The sequence below is a fragment of the Prenolepis imparis genome, unplaced genomic scaffold, assembly GCF_030444845.1.
Source record: "Prenolepis imparis isolate NDT839.2.m4 unplaced genomic scaffold, iyPreImpa1.0 SCAF_12, whole genome shotgun sequence".
Taxonomy (NCBI): domain Eukaryota; kingdom Metazoa; phylum Arthropoda; class Insecta; order Hymenoptera; family Formicidae; genus Prenolepis; species Prenolepis imparis.
Genome location: NW_028141170.1, coordinates 7968243 through 7982925, shown reverse-complemented (window position 1 = coordinate 7982925; position 14683 = coordinate 7968243). Strand labels below are relative to the sequence as shown.

The 14683-nt window shown below is 34.9% G+C and overlaps 3 protein-coding genes across 5 annotated transcripts in view; 1 reads left to right on the top strand and 2 right to left on the bottom strand.

The window, feature by feature from the left end:
* The window catches only part of LOC145944121 (uncharacterized), a 399257-nt gene that overhangs the window by 13693 nt on the left and 370881 nt on the right, over positions 1-14683 (bottom strand). The window lies entirely within an intron of this gene.
* LOC145944111 (uncharacterized) overlaps positions 1-14683 on the top strand; it is a 332431-nt gene that overhangs the window by 16164 nt on the left and 301584 nt on the right. For all 3 annotated transcript variants that reach the window (XR_014426620.1, XM_083052206.1, XM_083052207.1), the window contains exons 5-6: positions 7000-7270; positions 7417-7460. The gene's annotated coding sequence lies outside the window, so the exon portion shown is untranslated. The remainder of the gene's footprint in view (positions 1-6999; positions 7271-7416; positions 7461-14683) is intronic.
* LOC145943957 (uncharacterized) lies at positions 2209-6160 on the bottom strand. Its single transcript, XM_083051877.1, has 2 exons — positions 5938-6160; positions 2209-2386 (listed from the first exon to the last, which is right to left on the bottom strand). The coding sequence occupies exons 1-2, from the start codon at positions 6096-6098 to the stop codon at positions 2209-2211; spliced, it is 339 nt and encodes a 112-aa protein (XP_082908003.1). The 5' UTR covers positions 6099-6160.

Genomic DNA, 14683 nt, shown 5'->3' with positions numbered 1-14683 from the left:
TTGGCCGATTGGCAAGAGTAATTAAATAAATGAGTGATTGTGCTTTTTGGAGTAACAGTTTTATTATAATATTCTTATTGTGAATTGTGTGCAATTATTTCCATACAGAGTGTCTTAAATTTCTTGCATCTTTTTGATTTTAAAATAAATAATCAAATATAAATAAAAATATTTATAAAAGTATATATTTACATATAAATATAAATCGAGTTATCGATGAATATAAATAAGCCACAAAGTCAATGAATATAGGCTATAAAAATAAAAATACTGGCACATTATGTAAAATATAATATTGTAAAATATTTTCTACTATTCTTTTATTTATATTTGCGAATTTAAATTTCTCATAAATTTCAAGCGGTTTGTGCATCTCGTAATTAACATTCTCTTATCAAGAATCATTAAAATATCTTTGAAAAAAATTTGCATATTAAAAGAAGCATATATATTTACAAATTTTATTCACACATTCTTATTCGCTACTTCCATTAATAATGCAGTCAAAACGGTAATTCGACTATTTTACTAATGTGCCTGTGTAGACTGCACAAACCATCTACGTGACTACGTATATCGTCGACTGTAGGATTAAATATTTACTTGCTCAGTACCGAGCATCTTCTTGAATCCTCCCAGATCCTCTCGGATTCTCTCAGACAGTTATGTCTATTCTGGATATTGCCACCTAGGGACGATGTTAACTTTGAATACCGTACGTTCGAGATATTCTATCTTCAGCATTTCTCTGGATACGTGCAACGTATTAAGGGTAATTAATATTGTCCGCGAAATGGGGGGAAAATTGAAAGTTTATTCATTATTAATTATTTAGTAATATTAATAATTTATTATATATTAAAAAATTATTATGTAACAGATATATAACACACATTGAAACTAAACAAATACAATATAATGCAAGTATAGAGGGAGTGTTTATTAGTAAACAGAAGCTTCAAAATAGAAACTCAACAATACAGTTAGTAGGCAACTAAATAAATTATTTTTTTTTATGTACACAAAAATGTTCATTAATGTTTTAACATAATATGATTTTAAGTGCATATTGGAGCATGTATGAAAAAAATGTACTCATTGTCAAACACGTATGCTCTGTTATATGCATAAATTTTCATGTGTTGAGATATTAATAACTTTGTGCATGTGTTACATACATATAATATTGCAAAGCAATTTGCATAAAAATATCATCTCCCGCGCAATGTTCGCGTTGAGCGAATATCGCAGTTATTCCATCTCGCTACGCTTGACATAAACGATATCTAATTGTGCACAATCATAATGCAGTACTTCCGTCGGCAACTTTCGCCGAGAGCCGCAATTTGCGAATTCGTCCTGCGGCGGATGGCGTAGCGAGAATGAGAGTAATGAGGAGGAGAATGCAGAGACAGATTCAGCGATGTGGCGTACTGTGGTGAATTTTACTTTCTATAGCTCGATGAATGAATAAAGCACTCGTCAAGCATTCAGGAATAGAATTGAATGATTGTTCCAGATTGCGTACTTTACACTCGTACACTTTCTCATTGTTGTTCTCGAAAAGAAAACATTGGCCTTGTTGGGGGGATCATCTAAATACTTTTTCTCCTTGCGAAATTTTATGCGAAAATCTTTAATCTTACATTTCCAAGTTTTGAGAATGTATTATATTTATTTATATTTATTTATTTAATATAATTTGTTGCTGTATTTATAAATTAAACTGTACATGCGATTATGATATTTTAAGTATCTTGAAAATATTTTTTATTGCAATATAAAAAATATATCATTCACATTCTATTATAATTACAATCTAATATTCTTTATGTGTAAGGCTTATGCGTGTGAATGTGTTTAAGAAACTCTCAAAATATCTCCTTGTATAAAATTTTGGATTTGAGCTTTGCACTAAAATGACTTGTTATGATCATTAAACTACGGGAGACGTTCACTGTTGAGATAAAAATCAGACATACCGTAGAAAAACATAGCAAAACTGTCAGTCCGAAATCTGATAAAGTAAACGATCTTGTAAGCGTACGTCTATTTTATGTGAAACAGTTTGTAACGGAACCGTTTTGATATCCGGCTTACGACCACTCAGGCGATCTGAATTCGAATTTTATTGCTCCCTAATACGAATGCGGAGAATTTACCTTCCCTCTCTTTGCTCGTTTGACTTTATCTTCTTTCGCGAATCTCTTACGTCGACGTCGAGACGAAGGAAAATAGTCGGATGTACATTAAGCCGCCGTGGCTTTTATTGTGCCTTCCTTCTACATACTGATCTCGAATCCCTCCGAAATCGATCCTTTTGAATTGAACTCCAGACGGCAGGCGACACGATTCCTCCGTGTCTGTGAGACATTTACGTTTGTTGCTGCGAGCAAAATATTTTACGTTATAAACAGTAGAGAGAATGGAATAGAGGATAAAGAGAACGAAAGACCAGGGAATTAAAGAAGCACTATAATATAGTGGTTAGGCCGAGAGATTTCTTTCCGGTCCTCTGAGCTCGGCTCAATTGGCTTCCGCCGCGCTTCAGCAAACACGTTATAATTGAAAGAGTACAAGAATAACTACACTGTTGCGAGACATTACTACAATAGATGCCACATGTACTACATTTTATTTCAATCAGATTGCTGATAAAAACAATTCGAATATCACGTTCAAAACAATTAAACTCATTCTCACAAGAATATAACAAATATTAAGTTTATCAAATAATAGAATCTAACAAATATTAAATTTATTTATTTTATATTTGCAAATATTTATTTATTTTATATTTTATATTAAATTAATTAGAAGAATTCGACTTCTAAACAATGATTCTAAATAATATAAATCGTAATGTACATCGACTTATCAGCTTAGATTTGACAATTTATTTGTTTTCTAGACTTCGTGAAATTTTTTTCCGATTATACATGAAAGGCAATTTATGGCGCGTCGTAGTACTTTGGCTAGATCTCTCGTCCGGAGACGGTCTTTCGTTTTAATCCCGTACTAAACCACACTTAACGTTCAGGGCTTAGTTAGACAATAGATTCGCGGTGCCAGCATCGCGGCAGGTAGAAGAAATATTCGCTGAAGAGGTCTTTCTCTCTTTTTCTCTCTCTTGTTTTCTGGCGGTCCTCTCCACAGGACGTTGAAAGTTCTCCGGGTGCCCTGTCAGCCAATATAAAGCGATATATATATATATATATCCGTTTTCTCAGTGAAACCAATTTATATATAGTTAGAAGAGAACCTGGCTTATTGAAAGCGAAAGGCATCGTAGCGAGAGAAAAGAGGTAGTGATGAGAAGGAGAGGATTTATTGAAACCGCGTATATAGCAGCACTGTTTCTATACCGGGTCCATCGTCGTTCGACGAAACGTCGACTCTCTGAACACTTGTCTGTATATGTGTGCGTTACACACTCCGCGTGTGTGCATATGCGTGCTCCATTGATTTGTTTAATAAATAGTACGGTATCGGTATTTATATTGCGAACGATATGTGCGCAACACAAGACCGGTGAGGGTAGAGATAGTGATGATGGAACTCTCTCCCCGATCGGATTTATTGGAATATTTGCATTACTCTTTTGATCAACAGCAACAATCTACCTTGCACGTCAACACTGCTGTCGTGCTTTGAAGAAGCTCTGAAACGCGGCACCGGTACAGATGAAACTCTCTAGATTCAACGGGCTTTTCCGATACGTGTATTTAGAGCATGCAATTTAGAAGTGCATGCTTTGATCGTGAAAATCACTCTTGATTCATTTATATTGCATGTTTAAGGCACAAGCAATTCCTTTGAAAAGTCCAATATTATTTTAGTTGGAATTTGTTGGAATTGTACTTTTATTATATTTTAAATACATCATATCATATATACAAAATAGATGCATTTAAAATTAATCTTGTATTTCTTCGTATTAACGTAATCCTTGTATTAGAAAAAAAATGCAATATTTTTACAAGTTCGCGTACAACTTTGTTTAACATTTATGCAAACGGAAGACGTGTAAAAATAATTTCTAATTTTTTAAATTGTTCTAAATTCTAAAGCGTTGATGATATTTATTCTTGAAATATGCAAACTTTCAAAGCTTTTGTTTAATATAATACCATGCGTGTTTTACTATAGAGAGAGGCATATTCTTCTAATATTATCGTCGTGCATTTCTGGTTGTTGGAATTTCCATTAGTGGAAGCACGAAATATTCTTGTATCGCTTACGAGCGTCTTCGTCGACGTAAACTCCTCGTTTCCACGCGATCTTCGATACTGTTGGATACATGTAATCTTCGACATTACCCCTGGAGTAGAGCGAGCAAAACGTGGTAGTAAAGTAACAGAGCCTAGTTGTATGTGACAGTAAGGAACTTGTCAGCAAATCGGTTTTCCGATATCGCATCATAGTAAAATCTTCCAATTTGACCATATTACGAGTCCATGAATGTAGCACTATAATATGAAATACATTTTAATTATATATATAGATTAATTATATATAATTAAATCGTATAAGAAAAAAATGTAAAGGATTAAAAAATAATTTTAAAGAATTTAATTATAAGTTCTACAGTTTTAAAAAAATTGTGATAACGTTTGATCGTTTTGCATTTTTTTATATGATATTACATTTGACATTTTTATACTTTGTCGTTACCTTTAAAAGATCAACTACTCGGCTGCATGTTGAATAATATAAATACATAGCCAACAATTTATCGCGATTATAACGAGTATAAGAAAGAAAAAAATTCACTTTCATATATTGGTGCATCATCATTTCACGTTTCAGAATCGGCGAATCGTGCAACCGATAACGCGTAAACATTTAACGTCATAACGCATAAAATTCACGTGCAACTGTCGCATCGCATTGTTCCGCGCGATTGTCAGGAATTGCGGTATGTATACCATGTGTGCAACAGTCCGAGAACATTTTCCATAAGATACGAGCCATAAAAGAGACTTTGCGTTCACAGTGCGATGGGGGACTTGCGTCTGTTCGTTCGCAGGTTTGCACGCGCGTTTTCATTTTGAAGTAGGTATCAATGGAGAAAACCAAGAACATATGAGTTGAAAAAAAAAGACCCAAAGAAAGATTCAAAAGGGAGGAGGAAGGGATGTTGTCGTTTTGGAATTTACGTCGATCCATGTCCGATCGTTAATCGGCCAATAAGAGAAGGGTCTCGTATAGGGCTCGCGGGACAAAGCCGACCATTATTTTTCAGATGCACGTTCCTCGATCGACGCCTTGTATTTCGCATACTTTATTATACGGTATTACTCGGGCCCGATCCTCTCCCCGGTTTTCGCCGCCCGCGTCTCGGGCCTTGTGGGCGAGGCTTTACGAGTTAACAGAGCTCGGCAAACGCGAGAAGACGCGAAATGCCAGGATAAAAGAAAAAAGAACAGGATGAGCGAAAATTCCAGAGAAATCAAGAGAGAATAATAGAGGAAGAAAAAGAGTGTTGAAAAGAGTAGAATACAAGAAGAGATTTAGACACTTTTGATATACAAGAGCATTTGTCGTTTTACGAATATTTTAATTAAAAAAATTTTTTTAATTTAACGAGAATATTTTCAGAAATATCTAAAAATTATATAGATAGTATATATTTTATATTATATTAAATATATTTGCGAAATATTTTGCACGCAGGAAGGAGGAGAGGTTTACTTTTCTCGTCCGTAATTGTACAAAGCGCGTTACTCCGCTAGAAATTTAAATTTTGTTGGTCTAAAATGTCCAAATATATTTAGTCGGATCGATGAAGGGAAATGTGTGATTGAAAGGGGTTGGGAAAGAGCGTGCCGCGGTGAGGCGATGAAAAATTCGTCGAAGTGACGTTCATTGGAAAATTGCGATCAGTCGCCTTCGGGACAGGATGATTAATGCTAGCAAGACGGCGTATGTACGTACTTGCATCCTCGATGAAGTGCATCGCCGCCGCCAGAAGTTTCCGCCGAAGTTTCTTCATGCCCCGGTAACTTTTCCTTCGACACTCTTCTCTTCGGAGTCGAGCCGCTGGAGCTTATCGCGCGGAAAAGACCGGCGTCCGTATCAGAGAGCCGAGGGACCATTCAGCTCGTGATATCCGTTGAATGTTTTCGCTTGAGAGAGTCTTTGGTGACTTGTAAAAATTTTCGCAAGATAGTTATTAGTTCGAGCCGCGTGAATATCTTGTGCAAAAATCGATTTATTCCGTATCTCGATTATTCATTGATGCAGGCCGCAAAGTAGTTAAAGTAACACACATTGATTCATATATAATTTAAATCTATGAATAATTATGTCACAATCTATACACATTTAACTGTATCAATTAATATTCTAATGCATGCAGATATTTGCTAGAATAAAAGAGAGAGATTTAATTTATTATACCTATAATTAGGCAGATTAATTAAAAATGCAAATTAATAGAAGCTCAGTTATGTGAGAATTCACAATGAGTGTCATAATATATACAAAAGTACAGTATTTCCATTAAATGTATAGAGAGATACTAGAGCAACACAAGCGCGCGCTACGCGCGCGTCATTCTTCAATTTTATATTAAAAAGAATGATATTTAAAAAAAAATAATATAGTTTGTTTAAACTCGATTAAAATATTTTTTCATAGAAATCAGCTGATTAAAGCGTTAATTTGCTAATTAAATTTTAAAATAATAATATGGTAAAAAATTAAAATAGTAATATGTTGTAAATAATATGTTATAATTTATAATACCTTATTCTTGATTAATATTTTTTGACAGAAATCAGCTGATAACTGTCAAAAATATTATAACATATTATTTAAAACATATTATTTTAATTTTTACAACATATTATTTTAAAAATTAATTAGCAAATTAACACTTTAATCAGCTGATTTCTGTCAAAAAATATTAATAAAGCGAAAATTTGTTAAATTTTAAAATAATAATATGTTATAAAAATTAAAATGTAATGTTTTATTTTATTTTATTTGTTACAGGTAGCATTGCTGATAAGCTGCGCGCGAGTTTGACTGGTTATAGTTTTCGCATCATTTTATTTCTCATTGAGCAATGTACGCGAAATACGCGTGCGATTCACGCGTCGTGTCGGGAGTGCCGTGTAAAGTTTCGCGTGTCGGGAGTGCCGTGTAAAGTATCGGGCGATCGTAATTATTCGTGTTTTCGCGAGTGTCGTAAGTGCTACCATGAACTAAGAGAGAGGAGGAGGAGGCCCGGGGAGGCATCGGGCGACAACGGGGCAACTGTGAGGTAAAACCTAAAAACATTTTTTTCTAAACTATATTGAGATATTCGACCGTTTCCTGACTCTTTCAAAACACCTGTACACACACATACACCCCCTCCCTCCACACACACATGTATACATATACATAATTTGAATTTTTTGTTTTCAGATCAATGTGTGCTGTATACTACAATTCCGCTATTGCACCGACCGGTGAGTGAGAAATTGTTTATTTTGATCGTGTTAAGAACATATTATAACATTCCTTTCTTAAAAATACATATTAAGTCCATTCTCGCAATATTGTTATATCTTTTCCGCGATGCTTATTGACTGTTTCGATTTGCATTGTGCGTTATATTCGTAGCATCGAGAGGCTGTCGCGAAAGTTAGTAGTTTGACAGTTCAAAATAAAATAAAATAAAATAATATGTTTTAAATAATATGTTATTATAATACTTTAAACCCGATTAATATTTTTGACAGTTATCAGCTGATTTCTGTCAAAATTCGAATCGAGACAGCCAATCAGCATCGCGGAAGAGAGGCAACATTACTTAACATGCGAAAATCTTAACATGCCTTTTTTAGAAAGGGATTAGATTTTTTGTTTTTTACAAACCGTAGAAGCGGATTATCATTACTCGATTTTATGAAACGACGGTTCTAATTCGCTCGATGCGGATTACGACGCGAAAAGTCTTATCTCCTTCTGGTGTTCATATTACTTGCATATGCAGAAAGATGGAGATGAGCACCGCTGTTTAAATAGCACGATTACCTCTGTCTCGTGCTTTATTTACCGCTCTTTGCTCTCGTTCCATTTTGCTCTTAGTGCAATACCACCGTCTTTCTCCTTCCTTTTGCGTTACACTCACTCGCCATCGACCACAGCATTGACTCGAGTGGGTTTTTGCACGGTATATGAGAGAGGTCGGCGACTCGCGCGACGACTGCGAATCCTTAAAAACGGATCCATTAAAGTTTTTCCGGCGCTTTTCCCAACCTCTGGTGATGGTGGTGGTTATACGTCGTTGCACCGTGATTCAGAATTGCATTCACGTACATGCACATGTCGGGGGCTCCGCTGCTGTTCGCCTATCGAATACACTCACATCGGAGAATACTCTCGAGAGATCTGTCGCATTTTTATCACGTTTTTTCATCACAGTTGCGTTTCGCACCGATATCGCGGAAACAAGTCACCGCGACTCGCGCTTTTGTCCTCGTCGCCGATAACGGTTGCGAATGCGAATAATACGGAACATCGCGATGAGTTAGATCCTTACCGTTAACTGTGCGGGAGCGTGCTCGCGATCGTTTATTCGTGGGAAACACGCGCGAGGAATGCAAATCCCGCAGGAAAGGAAAAGTCGAGATATCGTGGCGTAATGATATAAATCAACTAAATTTTTTTGCGAACATATAAAACGCGTGAAATAGTATTGTGTCGTAAGGATTGTCTTTCATGATTTTATGACTAGAAGCACATATATAAAAATAACTAGTAATATAATTATTATGAATAGTTTTTTGAGAAAAATTACAAATTTTTTATTTAATATATTTATATATTTTATATATAATATATTTATATTTAATATATAAATTATATATACATAAATATATTTAGAATAGAAGATATAGAAAATATTTCTCAGGGGGTTTGATATAATATAACGTGCATGCATTTAGCGATGCTAAAAATATAAAGATGAATGTGCATGACATTATCTATGCAAATGTAATTTTATCAACGAACTCAGACACGTTAGCAGTGATTTAAAAACAAGTGATGTTTTTCGAGCAATCTTTTTAATTCATTTATGTTTATATTAATTTAAGCTACGCCGTGAGCAGTACGCACATTACTCGGATAAAGTTACGTAAAAATGATGTTTCATTACGTTTCTTTGTGTAAAAGTTCCTCTTTTATACGTAGCATGTTATCATGCGAAATGAATACTAACCGTTACGGTTGCGCACGGACTGCATAGAAATATTCATTTGAGAATGTTTCACTAGACATTTTCAATTTACCTGACTGCGTCTATTCAGTCGTACGATTTAAATTCCGTAAAATCTGACTTACATTTATGCTCTTAGGAAGCTTCCGACAATATTTCCATAGAAATACATCGATGTTATAAGCAGCCCGTTCGACATATACTAGCTGTCTCGAAAAATTCATGTACTTTCTTACGGAACATCGCTATAAAATTAAACTGCAAGAATGCATATAGAGAAATCTGATTATTCAAATATAATACCAAGTAGATTGAATAAGAGATTATAAAAAATTATTTGTGAATTAATATAGAAGAATTAATTTCTTCTAATTTATTATTGTCTAAAATAATTTCTGTTATTTGAAAAAAAATTCGGTACATATAATTTCGGGATATTGAATACTGAAAATTAAATGCCATTAAGTCTTTTGTCACGAAGGATTCCTTCCAAACAGATTTTATGACAAAATTCATCATTTGGAGAGACCGCGTATTTTTGGGGCACCCTATGCACGTACATAACGTATGGATAAAAATGTGAATATGTTTACTTTGCAATCCCGTATACATAACATATATATTTCTCTGTCCCAGAGTCTCGTAGAGTGTTCGAGACTTATGCGAGCGCGAGTAGGCGCGTCGGCGTGAACGTAGTGCCTCGAGAATTTCGAACGAGCTGGAGTGAAAAGTTTCTTGGTACGATCGCTTCTAGTAAATTCGCGGCATGCAGTGAATCAGACTAACCCGATGCTGCCTCCCTACGTTCAGTCGCCCTTTCGCGCCTCCTTTTCCTACCTTTTCCGTGACGCAGCGAGGTCCCTCCTAATTTAACATTCTGCACCTCCGGGTCCGCCAAATCCGATTTGGCCGCGACGCTAGATAAACTCGCTCGCGTACTGTTAGATAGAGGATGAGCCCCGACACGATTGTTTCGACTGTTAGGAACGACAGAAAGATAGAATTTTATATTATATATCTGAAGATCCCAATCCCTCCTTCAGCCAAAGTATATAGAATAAAAAGTAAATGTACGGTTCTATATTAGAGGAAGTAAAAAAAATGTATTTACATGTCGCAAAAGATATATATGTAAATGCGATGTATAGTAATGAACTGCAAATTCCATGAAAACCGAAAGCATATTAAACATAATGCTATGAAAAGCAGGACGAATATTTTCTGAAATAATTGCGCGAGGAATATCGAAGTAGAATTAAATTGGGAACTCTCGAATGTATGGATATACGCGCTCGCAGGGAAATACGTGCATTCCCTTTCCGACTCATAGGTGAGCCATTTTCCGATATTTGCCCTCTAATAATACCACCGCATCCGATTTCCAATTTCCGATGCAGCGTTGCAGGAAGCACGGAGATACGGACGTCGTAGGTGGAGAAGACGAATGACTCCATCTTCGACGAGCACGAGAGTAGAAAATCTGAACGATGCTTTAACAGCGAACACGGTTATAGATAAGAAAATATCTTGATCGAATTAAAATTATTGAAGATGACATTCGATAAATTCGACATTCATACGCGCATTATGTCTCTGTCGCGTTGAATCTCTTAATTAAACTAATTATTAAAATTATTAACTCACATATGTATTTAAGAGAAATCTCATTTATTTAATGCAAAACAATTTTTGTATAGGTAGAACAAGAATCATTTTATTTTTTCAATGATTTATTAACATTTGATGTATAAAAATTCATAGAAATTATAATTTTTCAAGTGGCAATCTGCAATTTATTTTTGATAAATAATCATGTTTGATATGTGAGATAATAAAATTTTAACGATGTGAATACTCACGCGAGGAAGATCTCTGCTTTTCTCCGGAAAACAAATAACAACTCTAAAGCGTATTCGCTTCCATTTGATTCGCTTAAGCAGCAATGGCGAGCTGAGATCCGCTGAAGTGTATTTGTATGCTCTTGGCTAAAGCAACATACTGAAAAGCTTTGCAATCCTCTCTTAGCTGTTCGATGGACTCGACGGTATGTCAAGCAGAAGAGCTGTCACCACACATAACTACCAAAGCTAATCCCATATTTCGCTTACGACAACTGTTGAAACGACGGTCAAAATCATTTTCCAAATTTATTAATATCGTGAAATATTTAAAAATGTCAAATGTAAAAAAAAAACCTAAAATATTATGTAAGGCTGAATATATATACACATGATTAATATTAGTGAATTTATAATTTATATTTGAGTAACTTAATCCTTTTTTTGAAAAAGAATTATTAATGGATTTTTTCGAAATGACTGGTAGAGGATTTTCTCGGAGCTCTCCATATGGTGATTTAGCCGATGGAGATGCAGCAGTAGTTTCTTGGCTCGCCTTAGACGCGATCTTTCCATCAGAAATTATTGCTTTGAGACCCACGAAGAAACTTCCTGGCCCCTGAAGTTGGCGTAGGTCGTCTAGACGCGTCGCAGACGTGTTCTATAGCGCGAAGAGAATTAGGGTAAGATGAGCGAGGGTAAAATTCTCCGATCCGTTGCGTGGGGAAAATTTTTGCAAACGGTATCATCCCTAGTTTCGGATAATCCGCAAAGTAATCGAAATAAGATTTTTCGCATACAATTAGTAAGCTCATTACTGTGAAAATTCGAATTATGGAATTAAAAGCAGAATTTAAAAAATTGGAAATTAAATAATAGACAAATCAATAATAATAGATAATAATGAATAAAAGATTCTATATGAATTTCAGGGATAACATCAATAGTCTCGTTTGATATTCATTTAAAAAATATAGCTTTTGTTTAATCGTAAACTTTATTTTAACAAAGTTATGAAAAGTTGTTAGAGTAAATTTAACTTTAATGGAGTTTATATTTGAGACTTATATAGAATTAGTTACAGGATATTCAGTGTTAAAAATTGAATTTTTGGTTTTTTTCGAGATATTATATCAGAGCGATGAGTTCTTTTCTATCGATATGTATGGTGACAAATGAAGCCGAAGTCCCATCGACGGACACTGGCCATTAGTGCTGACACGAGAAATCTGACGGATGACTTAAAGTCCAAAGAGCCGAAGAGTTGAAAACTGAAAGCATTCTTCGCGAGTATATTGACAAGGGTAACCGACTGCCATTACGTCCTTCAGACAACCTGGTTCCTTCCTGCTCTTTGACCTTGCTATTCGGTTGAAAGCATTCTCATGGAATATTCACTGCAATACGAGAATCACGATATGTCTCTCTGAATGAAATATCTTAGCATAATTTCCATTCTTCGGAAAGTTTTTTCTCTTCTCGGTGTCACGCGCGATCGTTAAATCATACTCTTTTCTTGTAACATATAGACATTTTTAAATTAGCAGGAATATATGCAGATATGAGTTGCCAGATTTAATTCAATTAGAAATAATAAAAAGAGAAGGAGAGTGAGAGAGAAAAGAGAAAAGAAAGATATATAAAAATTTAACATTTTGCAAGTGAAAAAGATTTAATATTAAATTCTAAACATAACGAAAATGCAGGCTCTGAAATGATATTTCGCTGCTTTTATTTCGAAGTTGCAAGATGATATCGGTTCGTCTTGTTTCAAAATACGAAAATATTTGTACGACGCGCGTGGTCTGCAAGAACAGACGAAAGATGAAATGTATGCTCTGTATATTTCACAATGACAACTCGCGGACGCCGCATGCATCTCACGAACAAATCCAATTCGACTGGAGGTTTCTCCTATACGATCGGCTTTTCACGGGGACAGGAAATCCCGAGCAAATCCAAACAAACCGGAGGAGGACCGGCGCTCGTTTGCCACCTACGATTTCGAAAGGGACGGCGCTTTATTTATAGGAACTTTCGCCGCGGCACATGGCGAGGCACGCGCGGAATCACGCGTGTTTCCGTGTGCGTGAGCTGCACGCTCGTGGGTAAATTATTTGGATAAGTCGGCGTGGCCTCCGGTGTGCGCGCTATGACGGTTCTCCGAAGCGCAAAACTCGGTCGTTGTTTTAAATTCGAGGGCAAAGGGCGACGAGCGTGCGTTTCTGCTTTCGATAATGTGTCATTTAACGATTTATCTTGCCCATAAATATTATTTGTACGAGTTACCTCCGATAGTATTTCCTTTGATAGTTAGTGACTAAGAAGATATATGTTTCAGGAAATATAACAGGCACTAGTTTTCTCAATATATACTGCTATTTCGAAAAATTAGATAATTTGAGATTTTACATATTATACTTAAATTATAACAAATTCTTCGAGTGAAATCTCTTTAGTCAACATGAAATTATGAACGAGTATTATAATCAAAGTTTGCTAGGAAATCTGTATTTAAGATGCACATCTTTAGATTTTATACATAACATAAATTATTCCTATATATAATAACAATTTATTTTATGCGTAAAATTTAATTTTATGTGTAAATATAAACAATTTATAAACAAATATTTTTATTCTAATAAAAACATTTTTAATGCATTGTTTATATTTACATACTATCAGTCGAATTATTTCGTTATTTAATTATTAACAGAGTATAAAGTAAAACAATGCGGTGGGTAGTGCTTTAATGAACGTCACGAATAGTTTTGTAACATGCCTATAAATATTCAGTTCTAAGTAAGCTGCTTTGAGCGACGGCTTTCTTCGATTCTATATAAGTAGCTCCATTTTATAGACCGAACATACGCTATTGTATTGTCAATTCCTTTTGCATTTTCAAATAATCTTTTCATAATATATATTTATTTATTTTTGTTAAAGTTTTAAAATAAAAATTACTTCGAGTTCTTGAAAGATAAAGTTACTATAAAAAAGAATCGGACTAGATATGAGAGGGTTAAAATTTTTCTATTTGAGCTTGACGCTTCTCTCTGGGACAGTCGATTGATCTCCGAAAGAGAAATCGGTATTCTCTGATGGACCGCATGTTTAAACTCCATAGGTGAGTTTGATTTTTTTTGTCGCTTCTCTCTGTCCCTCAGAGCGCTTTCGATGGATTATTCGTTTAATGGCCGGTTAAATATTGATTCTCGGTTATTCCGTTTGCGTGTGATCTGGCTGTCGACGCATTTCGTTGTACATAATCCTATCTAGATGGAATATAGGTGCTTATATATACCTGTGAATACGTATCTTCTAACAGAGGCACGTTTACGTTGCAGTTTGCAAACGCGTAATCTATTTGAAGACTTTAATAGCAATGATAAATATTATTTTATGATTAAACGACCGAGATCGAAAGTAAACGTCACTAATATAAAAGATTATGAAAAGGACTGTGATAAATTAGGCAAAGTTTCGGATCGGATTTTCCTTTCCAATTCAATATGTTGTAAGTTCGTATTCCCTACGAAAAGAATTGCGAATTATCTGATTTTCTGAAGAAAATTTGAATTTTCATCTAAAGTCATATATTACTGAATAACAATCGATGAAATATCTT